General features: G+C 39.5%; 1 protein-coding gene across 29 annotated transcripts in view; it reads right to left on the bottom strand.

The window, feature by feature from the left end:
• The window catches only part of BPTF (bromodomain PHD finger transcription factor), a 66,474-nt gene that overhangs the window by 31,928 nt on the left and 21,196 nt on the right, over window positions 1-13,350 (bottom strand). For 25 of the 29 annotated variants that reach the window (XM_083598474.1, XM_083598480.1, XM_083598473.1 and 22 more), the window contains exons 4-14: window positions 11,692-11,901; window positions 11,226-11,414; window positions 9,005-9,178; window positions 8,556-8,758; window positions 7,788-8,143; window positions 6,706-6,837; window positions 6,276-6,405; window positions 5,338-5,473; window positions 4,716-4,967; window positions 2,022-4,398; window positions 48-172 (exon numbers count right to left, since the gene is read on the bottom strand). In XM_083598474.1, coding sequence (XP_083454600.1) covers window positions 48-172; window positions 2,022-4,398; window positions 4,716-4,967; window positions 5,338-5,473; window positions 6,276-6,405; window positions 6,706-6,837; window positions 7,788-8,143; window positions 8,556-8,758; window positions 9,005-9,178; window positions 11,226-11,414; window positions 11,692-11,901 — 4,284 coding nt within the window. The remainder of the gene's footprint in view (window positions 1-47; window positions 173-2,021; window positions 4,399-4,715; window positions 4,968-5,337; window positions 5,474-6,275; window positions 6,406-6,705; window positions 6,838-7,787; window positions 8,144-8,555; window positions 8,759-9,004; window positions 9,179-11,225; window positions 11,415-11,691; window positions 11,902-13,350) is intronic. The other 4 variants (XM_083598491.1, XM_083598495.1, XM_083598475.1 and 1 more) reach the window with 3 other exon arrangements.

The following is a 13,350-nucleotide window of genomic DNA, read 5'->3' as shown; positions in this document are numbered from 1 at the left end:
CAATGTTTTTATAAATTAGCAAAATTAAGTATTCCTAAAATATCTACCTGTACGTGTAGTTCCTCCACCAGGTGGGGGTTTAGCAGCCATGTCATCCCATTTCAGACATGCCCAGAGTAACCTCAACATAAGGCTAACCCCTGCCAAAGATTTTACGGTTTGCAGTCGGTATCTAGAAAAATAATAATAAAGGAAGTCATGTAAATCACTTCTAATTTCACAAAGCAGATGGTCTAAATGCCATAGTTCTCAGAGATAAGGCAAAGCTTCTTAATTTACAGCTAAAAATGGAGTGTATTTTCATATAAATTACAAAAATCTGTGGTACTCATTATACAGGCCCGTGCTATCATATATTGGATCTTGCTCCATGCAAGTTTTTAGAATGAACTAAATAGGTCCAAAATATTTCTGGAACAGAGGTCCACATAATAGCTGACTTTTTCCTACAAATATGTAAGGTATTGGGTGACATCCAACGTCATGCAATCAGACTTTGCTGTAGTCCCTCCCAACACCCCAACTTGGGGGCCCCATGCGAGGGAAGGAAGGGAAAGTCCCATTGCACCAAACAGAAATGCATTTAACTGCTTTGAGTTTTTATTATAGTCAAGCAGTATAGAAATGCTGCAAAATACATAACTAAACAATAATAATATTTGTTGGCAGATGGATACCACTGGATCTTACCTAAATGTTTTCCTACACCCACATCGATATTACAAAGGAAGGTAACATACAAAATGTGTAGAGAACACTAGCTGATAATTTCAAACTAAGTATGATAAACTACTAGATACTTGTTTCAAGTGCTCTTAACCAACTGAAACAAACTGTACATAAAACAAGGGTGTGCAATTAAAAAATCCTTACTCAAGTAAAGCAAGCTGAATAATCTTGGATGCCTTGGTATTTTATTTTATTATATTTTGTTAGTTAGTGTTTTCTATTTTAAAACTGCCATTCTGGAAATCACCAAGGTATCGTCAAGCTCCAGACTAGGCCAGTGGCATATTGATAGGGTATGACCCATGGCTGTTCTTTCTGAAAATCCCATCACTAAATACTGACAAAATGAGGGTTGTTAAACAAAAGCCTATTTAATAAAGGTAAAGGTAAAGGACCCCTGGATGGTGAAGTCCAGTCAAAGGTGACTATGGGGTGCGGTGCTCATCTCACTTTTCAGGCCGAGGGAGCTGGTGTCTGTCCGCAGACAGCTTTGCGGGTCATGAGGCCAGCATGACTAAACCACTTCGGGCGTAATGGGACACCATTATGGAAACCAGAGCACACGGAAACGCCGTTCACCTTCCTGTCGCAGTGGTACCTATTTATCTGCTTGCACTGGTGTGCTTTCAAACTGCTAGGTTGGCAGAAGCTGGGGCAAAGCAATGGGAGCTCACTCCATCGTGCGGATTTGAACCGCCAAGCTTCCGATCAGCAAGCCCAAGAGGCTCAGTGGTTTAGATCACAGCACCACCTGTGTCCCTCCCCTATTTAATAATCTAGATCAAGGCAACTTTGTAACGTAAAATCTTTTGTCTAGCAGATAACTAAACAATCTGTTTTTACAGAATATCAAATCATTTTTGCTAGACCCATTTTAACTGATTCAAATCGCAATGGTCAGGTCAGGCTTTCAAGACACCTCCATATAGGTTCTTGTGTCTTAAGGAGAGTTTATTCACCCCTCTGCATGGTAGATGCCAAGCTGCCATATGTACACTGGCTGTTTCCCCCCCCCTTCAATATTGATCCTAGTCTTTGACAGTACACAAAACTTTAAGCCTGGAAGCAGGGTAACCTTTTAAATTGAGCATACCTGGGAAACGAACATTCCTGCTAGGTAAATTCAGCTCAAATATCCTCAAATATGGAGGACCAAAAAAATGTTGGTTTAATATTTAAAAGGGATAACACCTGAAGTGCCGAATTTTCATGCTGGATTATAACACGCCTACCATTTGTACGAAGACATGTTCTCCCACCCAAATGATTTTAAAGAGCTGTTAGCACTGTACCTCCAAGTGATACCAAACGTTGGTCTCGGGGATGGATATGGCCAAATATCCAAAGCAGGCTTCGCAGTATAGTTGAAACAGGGAACCTCTCTGATCCCTCCTCTTCTTGCTAGCTTCTTCAAGTCGTCATTGGGCAAAACAAATATGCTCTTTTTACTGCTTTTGGTAACAAACTTCCGGTAAGATGGCAAGGCTGTTCCAGAACGAGTTTTTTTCGGCCTTGAAAATTTCATGAGCTTCACTTTGTCCCTTGTGGAATATTCCTTGCTGACTGTCATAGAAGTCACCAAGGTTCCCGCTGCAGTAGTCAAGGAATCAGTCACTGTTGCTGTTACCACAGTTTTGCTATGCTCCTTTACAGAAATGACATCAGTATTGCTATCTGTAGTGGGAGCGGTAAGTTTTCTTACAGTGGTAGTCGTGGTCGTGGTGGTGGTTACAGTGGATACAGAACAGTTTTCCATGGATGATACCCCACTTTCTCTATCTTCCTTGATGGCTGACAATCCCGATACTTTATAAGTAGTTTTGGATTCTGTAGAAACGGTTGACGTGGTGGTCACTTCCGTAACAACGGCTTTTACTACACTTTCTCCATTGACGCTTTCGGTTTTGTTGCTTATCGGTAGTCCATTCTGATCAGCAAAGTCATTACTCAAGCTAGATTCCTCACAGGAAATTACAGGTGATGGAGCAGTTTTCGTAACACAAGGTGGTTCAATCTCCATGCATTCGGTTTCATTATATATATTGTTTTCACTGGAGGAATGGAGAGATGTGATGGATGTGTCATCAACAAGACTAGACCTTTCAGGAGAACACTGCTTTCTTCCAGTATTTTGATTAGACTGAGACATATTTTCTTGAGGCAAATCATTGTCTCTAGAATCACCACCCACAGAACTCTGTACACCCAACTTACTGACCAAATTATCATTTGCATCTTCCACTGCAATATCACCATTCATAAATGGTTTTAGAGATTCGTTAGAAGAAAATGATTTGACCAGAGGGTTGCTTTTGCTAATATTATTGATTTTCGAGTCAACGCCACTCTCGGTTTGTGCAAGTGTCTCTCTCTTTAAGCACTCTTCATTAGGTAATACTTTAAAATCAGTGTCCTTCCCATTAATCTGAAATGCTGCTGACTTCCCCTTTTCCGTTTGTGTATTCAATTCCCCGTTTTTATTATTATTTTTGTCAGCAATACTCTTAATCTGATCAAAACACTTGTTGATGGAACTCGGTGGGACACACTTCTCTTGGTCTTGCTTTTCGCCATTTGTTTCAGTGATTTTAGTCTTCACCACCTCATCAATAATATTTTCTCCAATCACGTCAGGAATTTGGGCTTCAAATGCCTTTTCTGAAATTAGCTCAGTATGCAGCGATTTTAGGCCCCCGAGAGTCTGCTTTGGATTTAATGCAATCTTGGGTTCAGATGCATCTGCAATGTTTTTCACAAGACTCTCTTTTGTTTGCCGAGATACCATGCTGGGATGATTTTCTAACCTACGAGCTTCTGCAGAATCACAGTCGTGTTTTTCAGATGTTAACGCTTCATTTCCTATCTCAGTTGAAGATGAAGTGTCTCCTTCACAGCTGCTTTCAGTTACCATTGGCCGAATAACATTTCCGCACTGAGACTCAGTATTTGCTTGCTCCAAACATTTTGCATTGTCCTCTAAGATACCACATGTTGTTGTTTCTTTGTTTTCTGTTGGTTTAGAGTCTTCTGTTTTCAAACAGTCAGTGCTTTTCTCCTTACTCTGCACTTGAGGGTTATCCGTATCCATGGATTCAGAAACACTTTCATTACTATCCTTTGCTTTCAAACTTTGAGTATCTGGACATTGAACTGAAGTTGCATCTGCTTCTCCCTCTAAAAGCCTATTCAAGCAAGGCAAAGATTGGACTGAGTCACTGGTTTTGGTAAAGTGGCGATTGCTAGGTGACAAGCGGTCTTTAACAGGATCTTCCATTTGATTTGTATCTGAAGTATCAATTCTGCTTTGGGATGTCAAATCTACTTGCTTCTCATCCCCTGCTTTAGGTAACTGTAGGTCATCCTCAATCTCCTGTTGCCTCAACAATTTACAACCTGAAGAGTTAGAACCAGATTTGAGCTTTATTCTTTCTAGTCGCTGCTTTTCCTCAAGTGTAAACTGTTTTACTCTCCTTTCAAGCAGTCCATCGAGTTTTGATGATTTTACTTTCCTTTTGTAAAATGTCCTTAAGTGGAAACTCTCGCTGACGTTGATTAAATCCACATTGATTGGGGCTTCCTCATATTTTGTGGAGGTATCCACTTTCACTTCATCAACCTCCATAGATTCTTCCTTGATGTCTTTATCACCTTCACCAATTTCATTCTTCTCTGTGAAGAACAATTTAAATTCAGTAAGACATTTTGGTAATTACTGGGTCTTTCCGACCTGTTTCGCCTAACCCGCATGGTTCCATTCATACACATCACAACTATGTGTGACCACAGCAATGGGAAGTAACTTCCATGTGTATGCAGGTGAATGTGTCAACGGGACTTTAGTATCCGACATCCACAGTTTCAGATTTTTTTTTAATGCCCCCCCGATTGTTCTCAGATTTACATAAGCACACATACATTCTGCTAAACAGAATTAATCCGTGTAAACCTAAATACCCACCCACCCATATGCCTTAAATGCTTAATACCTTCTTTTGCATGATCTGATTTTTCAAAATGTTTGATTTCAGATTTTTCTTCATGCGGTTCATTTTCTTCCTTGGTTTGAGCTCTCTTTGTGGTCTCGGAATTTTCAGTTTCTTTTTGGTCCTTCTTGTGTGGCTCGCGGAAGTATTTTATCTTTTCTTTCGAAGAACCATGCTCGACCTTCACTTTTGCTGGAGTTTTCCTTTTATCCAGTTCACGCTGTTTTTCTGGGATGGTAGTAGTTTCACTTTTTGCTGGTTAAAAAAGGACACGTATATTTATTTATAAGATTTCTATGCCACCTTTTCAAGCTCTCAGGGTGCATGGATTAAAGAGAGAATTAAGTTACGGTGTGTAACAAAAGTATTCAAATGTATTGATTCTTGCACCAAAACACAGCATTTTGAACTCAGAAATATAACTGTAATTAAAAAGACAAAATTCTTCCAATAGAATACTCAAAACTTAGAATGAAAAAATACATGAATGCATTTGAGTATCCCAAAACATTAAAAAACGGAGCTGTTCGAGAACTGAGGTTTGACTATAGTGCTGAGAAGGCCTGTTTATGATGCAGTAACTAACAGTAAAAATTATTTCAAAGCAAAGATATTTTACACTCACCTGGTAGTAATTTCCTGTAATTGACATTAGTATTTCCTGGTAATCTTGGTACAAATCTATGAACATGAGTTTTACTAATCCAGATCCATCCACCATACCCTGTTACTCTATATTCTTCTCCTTTTTGTTTCCAAACCTGTAAAGCATTACAGACACATTTTAAAATAATAAATTTACTTTAAAAGCTTATATACAATTACAAAAGTAAAAGATGGCTTTTCAACAAATGCTGCAGGAAACTGCTTAAACTGTGGCTACAACACAGATCTGCAACATAAATGCATGAAAAAGGACTGAGCACACTACTAGAACTAGCCTCTGCTCCCAACAGTAATGCACATACAAAAGCAACAACATTTTAGGGATGCAGATTTGCCATGACCAGTTGGGTTCCTAGAACCGCGATTTCCACACAAAGAATACTAGGGGTGCATCTATGCAGCTACTCAGGCCTTTTTTTTTTTAGAAGGGCTTATCAAAGGGTTCCACATAGACTTCTTAGTGATTGTTATGGATAACTCTTAATAGATAAATGCTACTATATTTTGTTTTTAGGCTTCTTTGTCATGGGGCTAGAAGGAAAAGGAAATCATCTTCATTGAATAGATGGAGTACATGGGATCTTGACCTGTCTCAAATTTCTCTTACACTTGGAACTGGGATATGTAAATCACATCCTATGCACATACAGTATCAAAGATGTTTGGTGAAATCTCTCTTCTATCACCTGAGTAAGATTAGAACCCATCATGGATTAATATCCAATTAAACAATGGCCAAGACACAAGTCAGTCTCAAATTCTGTCTTTTCATTGATCCTATTACTCTCCATGTTAAAAAAACACACACCCCACCCCATACAGCCTTTTAAATTTAATAAAGGAAGAGCAGAAATCTGCTAAAAACATATACTTAAGATTACTATGCAGAAACTGTACCTGATGTTTGATAGGAAATGTGTATTTCACCCATGTTGCTTGCTGCATGGTTTCTTCTTCCTCTTGTTTTCTTTCCTTCTTTTTCACTTTTTCCTTTTCTTCTCTTTCAATAGCTGTCATTCTGCGCAACCTAATCGCAAGATACACATTCTTTTGGGCCAGTTATACTACAAATACACAAACAGCTGCACGCTGCTGTACAAACAGTGAATGCAGTTGAGTCAAGAGCATTTAAAGTACACTGTTGTTGAACTTTCAAAGTAGTTTTTCCATTGCTGAGATTAACTGACATGAGGCAACTTCCAGGTGGCGAACATATTGCAAAAATTGTGCCCGTGAATTTTCAGTGCTAAAATGGTGTTAAAATTCTCCAGTACAGTACTTGCACATATTTTAATGTAGACTTATGTTTTTCATTCAGACATCTTACCTGGTGTGTCCCAAGGACTCCCTCCAGATTGGCAGCATGACAACTGGCTTGATTGCACATTCCAATATAGCTAAAGCCAATGCAAATTCTCTAGGTTTACTACACATCTGCACAGCCTTGATCCAATTAGACCTACAGGTGACAAAAATATTATCAGCATTTGCTGCATACAGTAGGATAAATGCTACGTCAATAGCATACTTTAAAACAAAACTGCCCAGAGTGGCAGGGGAAACCGAGCCAGATGGGCGAGGTATAAATTATCTATTATATATTATAAAACACTACCTCTCTTCATTAAAATCCCTCTTCAAAGTGTTTCTATGAGGATATAGCAAATTATTTGTGCTATGAGGATATAGCAAATTATTTGCGCTATACAGTGGGACCTCGGGTTAAGTACTTAATTCGTTCTGGAGGTCCGTACTTAACCTGAAACTGTTCTTAACCTGAAGCACCACTTTAGCTAATGGGGCCTCCTGCTGCTGCCGCGTTGCCGGAGCCCGATTTCTGTTCTCATCCTGAAGCAAAGTTCTTAACCTGAAGCACTATTTCTGGGTTAGCGGAGTCTGTAACCTGAAGTGTATGTAACCTGAAGCATATGTAACCCGAGGTACCACTGTAATTCAGCCTGCAACAAAGCCTAAGCGCATGCAACTGAGACAACTACATCCATTTCCCTTCTTTTTTCCATTTCCACCCTGTCAACTTTTACAGTAAACTCATCTTCTTCAGCTACCCTGCAAGTTGATGGTGCTTAACTTATACTAACTTACAAGCTGTATACTAACTTATGCTCAGAAAAAGGGAGCAGAGCGTTTATTTATTTATTTAGCAAATTCCAGCTTCTCATGTAGCAACCTGTGCCCCTGAAAAGCCTGCAGACAGCATGGAAAGTGTTCCTGAGGGAAACGAGCAATAGGTAAAAACTATTGTGCCGCTCCCCCCACTGCTTCTGCCAGCAGGGAAGCTCTTTTGCAGGTTCCTGCACAAATGGTTCATACAGGAGAAAGTCTGGATCCAACCTATATAATTTTAAAAACCACTGCATAAAAAATGATGAAAATCACAACTATATTCACCTGTGGGAAGCCCAGTTGGGGTGAAGGAATGAGGATGGGATGTTGTTCTCTAGCTGAATTATTGTTAATCTCAGGGTGGATATCGTGAGAACCTTTGACCCGTGGACAGAGCCATTCCATTTGAACTCTCCAGCAGGACTCAGACAAAATTTGTGAGAGAGGTGTCGCCTCTTGTCATGATCTTCCCGGTGTTGATGCTTGTTCAAAGCAAAAGAATTGGTGGCATATTGATTGTGGTACACACGGTACTTCCCTTCTTGGCCTAGTTTGAAATAATTGCTGATGTTTCCTTTCATCACTATTTCTTTCTTCGTGTTCAGTCGGGAGATTTCTCCTTGGGAATTAACCACAAGGACCTTATTGAAATAAAAAACAAAATGCACACAAATTTTTAAAAATTACAATCTTTGGTCTTAGATTTTAGTGTTAGCTCAATCCCTGTTATCTTTAGGGAATGTAATGTCGAGGATTAGAAAATGCAGCTCTTAATCTATAAATACGTGCACAGGATGAAATAGGCTCTGACTATAAGAACTTAGGCTAAGGATAAACTTGTCTTCAAAGTTGATTTTCCTAAAGAAACAAACTCTACTTATACCCAGGAGTAGGTTTTGTTAAAATCAATAGAGCTGACTTTTGAATAGCCATGAATAAGATTGTGCTGTTAGTTTTCGCCACCCAGTAGAAGCCACCAGGTGACCACCTTCATTTTGCTTTCCGTGAACAGGAGTATTTCTGCAGTAAAAAGTCTGCAAAATTAACACAAACCTCTTTGCCTTCTTTAAATAGCTTATTTGCTTCATGTGCAGCAGCAGCAACTTGCTGACTTTTCAGCTGGCTGAGTTTGCTATCCGGATTTCGTAACCTGGTGACCATTCGTGTTGAACCCGGCGTGCCTCTTCCAGTGTTTGGAGATTCACTTCGTTCACTGTTAGATCTATCCCCTGTCAAAAACCAAAACAAACCACCCACTTAAACAGGAGACAGAAAGGCCAATTAGTACAGATATTGCTGAAACGTGTCATTTTAGGAGCAGCAATCAGCTACTCCAGGCATAGGCAAACTCGGCCCTCCAGATGTTTTGGGACTACAACCCCATCATCCTTAGCTAACAGGACAAGTGGTCAGGGATGATGGGAATTGTACTCTCAAAACATCTGGAGGGTCGAGTTTGCCTATGCCTGAGCTACTCTAAAGACAGACTGCTTTATTTTTACCTAGCTCCTCTGAGCTCTGGGATCCTCCTTCAATATTTTCCACTTCATCAGAAGCCTTCATTGATTCATCCTGCATGGCATTTAGTACATTGCTACAGCTGTTTTCTGGATCAGACAAAAGTGCTTCAGTGGAAGAACCAACGTTCAGGCTGGGAACCATCTTAGTTGTTTCATCTGTGAAAGATAGGAACTATTTATGTACGTAGTATTACCTGAAGGGCACTTTAAAATGCAAGATGAACATCTTGAAATCAAAAGGTGCTGAAACATCAATAGTATGAGAATATAAATGATAATTTCTTTCTGAATTTAAGTCAACAGGTGTTGTATATATTTTAATTACGTGCACCTTCTTCTATAAAGAAAGCCACTATATTTCTTATTTTAGCTCAACAGTTAAGCACATTGTTATTCCTGCATTTAGCAAACATGATTTATAACCAAATTACACATTCTGAAAAATCCCATTGGGGAGTGGGAGAAGAAGAAAGGTTGAATTTGTATGCACACCCACATTAAAAAAACACAACCTTTGAACACTGAAACGATTACATGGGAAGAGGGTTGGACTACAACTTTTCCCAGATACATGTTTTACATAAAGGGAGCTGTATATTTTGGTTAGGTGGGAGAGCTTACAGAGAGGATTACTGAAGACAGTCTCCAATGCACAAAAGGAATACGTAGCAGACATGAGTAAGAGGATAGGAAGGAATAAACAAAAGTATTTTAATTATGAACAGAACTAAAAGAGGGGCAATTATTTTTGAATCATTGCTATCAATCTTATCATGAGTCACCTGAAATCAAGGATGAAATATCAAGATGGCCAGCACTGAAGATGATACCACATTATTCAAGGCAGTAAATTCTCAGATCACTGGGCAACAAAACAACTCCTAACAGGTTCACAACAAGCTGCTGAGGCTGCTAGCTGGGCAAGAAACATCCATGCAAATAAGCATGTACATATTGCTGTGGTATTCACAACTTCTGCAGTCGTGGAATAGCACCCTAGAGACATAGTTTCCCAATTGGTCTTTATATCTATCATATAAAAATAATATATTGCCGTCATTTCTATACAATGATGCTTTCCCCCTATTTACACATTCTTCAAATCTTTCCGAAAGAGGTTCACATGCATGAGATCGATGACACTGATTCTGATCTATTTTACATTCATTTCTGTCTGCATACTCTACAATCTCGGCCATTATACCAGGTATTTTTACCATTGGATGTCCCCAACATGGCATCCATGGGATCATGCTCTGCTGCCCAAGAGGCTCTCACTCCTTTGCATACCACACTAAAATATGAGCCAATGCATTCTGGGAGTTCTAAAAATAAACACAGTGCAAATGCGAAACGTAATTTCAAATTCCCCTATGAAGAAAGAGTTTGCCCATGTGGAGGTAATGTGCCTGAAGACTTACTCTACTACTTACTGGTATGCCCAATCTACGAGGACTCAAGAGCAAAGATTTAAATCTCCCAGTTGGGAGAAGACTGAGATGAGTATGTGATAAACCTTTTATTAGGGAACAAGTCCCCTTACACCTCACAAAAAGTGGCCTGTTTTGCCTTTAGAGCGGCAATTTTAAGGAGAAAAGTTTGTGGGAAGAAGTTAAATTCTTTGGGGGATCAAACTCTTATCGGGCAGGATGCCTGATTTTAATAATTATTTTAACCATGTCCTGCATTTTATTCTGCTTTTATTCTGTTTTATGTATTTTATCATTCATAACGGCTTCGGCTGAAATAAATAGTAGTACAGTGGTACCTCGGGTTAAGTACTTAATTCGTTCCGGAGGTCCGTTCTTAACCTGAAACTGTTCTTAACCTGAAGCACCACTTTAGCTAATTGGGCCTCCTACTGCCGCCACCACACAATTTCTGTTCTCATCCTGAAGCAAAGTTCTTAACCTGAAGCACTATTTCTGGGTTAGCGAAGTCTGTAACCTGAAGTGTATGTAACCTGAAGCGTATGTAACCTGAGGTACCACTGTAATCCCAAATATTTGAAGGAAGCAGCAACACAAGTCTATCCACATTAAATCTGGGATACTATTAATTCAGTTGAAGACAAACATATCAGAGTGTCAGGGATGGCAGTGCAAACAAGCAGCACAAATAGCATACACTGTAAGTGGTTTTAGGCGATTTCCATTTACATAACTGTTAAGCTCCTCTAAATTACAGAGGCATTTTTCTGTACCTGAGACATTCTTGAGGGCCTCTGATGTCACCAGCTTCTTGTTCGCCTCATTATCATCCAGGATTTCTGACTCATTTCCGACTGCACTCTTTCCTTCAGAAGTACTAGACTCTCCAGCAGGAGGATCTACGCTGTTGCCTCCAACAGCTGATGTCACGGAGTTGCTTTTATCTATAGCATCTGTTTGCTCTACAGTAACAAATGGGTAACAAAGTGCAACGGGTGTTTTAAAAACTGGCTTATACCAAGATGCCAAGTTTTACCTACACTGAAATGAAAGTTTGTGAAAACTGCTTGGACTATGTCACTGGGGAATGAGAGCTGATTCTGTGATGAGAAGAATGTCTGTCTAAAACTGAAATTGTTGACAGACCAAAAGATACAATAACAAATGCTATTAAAATGAAATACACGGGAGTAAACACTACTGCAGAAAATATGTTAATTTCGCAAGTAACGTCTTTACCTTCCTTTCTTCCTTTTTCAGAACTTTCATCTGGTGGTGTTTCTTTGTTTACATCCAGCAGTTGGTTCGAAAGTTCCTCTTTGCCATTATCAGTATCTGTACTGTCCTTATTCTCAACACTAGCCTTTTCCGTTTCCGTTTCATCAGCTATTGAGTTTTTATCTTCTGGTATTTCCCCCTTTCTGGCTCTGATTGCTTCCAGAATCTCTTCTAAAGCAAAAAATGGACAATAGACACCTAGTTCAAAAACTAGGGGCTCCAGAAGTATCCATTTTAACCCCTGACAGACCCATCTAACAATTGGATACATGGTCCACAGTGCAACTGACATTTGTGAAGTACTGTTTGCACATGTAATTTTTAAAAAGTCATTTAACAGGTGGATTACAAGTTGATACAGGCGACTCTCAATTTACATCGGGGTTATGTTCCAGGGATAATATGGAACACCAAAATCTTGTATAGTCAAAACACACTGGGTGCAATGGCAGACGGGATTGCCGAAGTTTTTCTTCCCTGGACCCTCAGACCCCCCTTTTTTTGCCAAGTGTGTAAAGTTGAATATGCACAAGTTAAATGCACGTAAATTGCAAGTTACCTGTATACATAGTCTCAAAAATGGCAGGGATTGCAAACTGAATGGAATTTTGTGTACATCACTCAGTCAATATGGATAATCTACAACTCTACAAGCGATGTCAGAGAACATGCATTAATTGCTATTGATTCTGCAGATTAATTGAAGTTTTGATAACATGCATATATAGTAACCTAACAGATCTACAAATCTGTGGCTCCTGGACATTAATCTGGCTCCAAACATGCAAAGACTGAAAAATAAGGCTGAGCTGCGGGATTATGGAAACCTCAAGTTAGCAACTCTTCCAACAAGGATGATAATCAATCTGACCTGTTCCTGCCCTCATTTATTTATCCGCTGCAATATTTTCAGTGCTCTAGAACTAGACTCGGATCCCAGTGCCACCAAGAAATCCATTTGGTTTGAAACAAGTGCAGACTTGAGAAGAAAGCTGCGCTCTTCCAAAAGGCAGGTTTCTCCAAAAGCAAAAGGATGCTCACTGCAAAATAGGGTCCTCAGTTTATGTCTCCAGTTGTTGCCCTGCTTTAAGGCACCCAGCCTAGATGTAGCCAGTAATCCAACCGTTTGCAAAGAAACAAAAATTTGCTACGGCTGTTACAAAACAGAACACTGCCAAGAAGGGATGGTTGTGAATAAAAAGTATGGAGCAGGTGGTCTTGCCCATACTGACCCACTTAAGACTGAATTATTATTTCTTCTATAAAGCAGTGGAGGTTTTGTAAATGCCACTAGGTATTATGATCAACTAAGGAAACTGATAACAGACAAACACTATACTGGTGACTATTTTTCAAAGGCACACTATAGCTAGCTATATTTAGGAGTGAAAAAGACAAGCTTAAAGTCATCAGGAAGAGCTCTGTAAACTACAGGTGTTAGAGGAAGAATCACATTTTATATTTTGCTTAAGAGCAAAAATATACCATTTTATCTTTAAATACACCCCCCACACACACACAGAGTTCCACAGCCAACACCATTCAATTTGTTTCCTCCTGAAAAGAGCAGAGAAGTCAGCTTCTGCTCACATCCTTCTGTATATAGATCTCCTGCAGTTT

This window comes from Podarcis filfolensis, assembly GCF_964270895.1.
Source record: "Podarcis filfolensis genome assembly, chromosome: 2".
Lineage (NCBI taxonomy): Eukaryota > Metazoa > Chordata > Lepidosauria > Squamata > Lacertidae > Podarcis > Podarcis filfolensis.
Note: the sequence above shows the minus strand (reverse complement) of the source record. Positions and strands in the feature narration are given on the sequence as shown.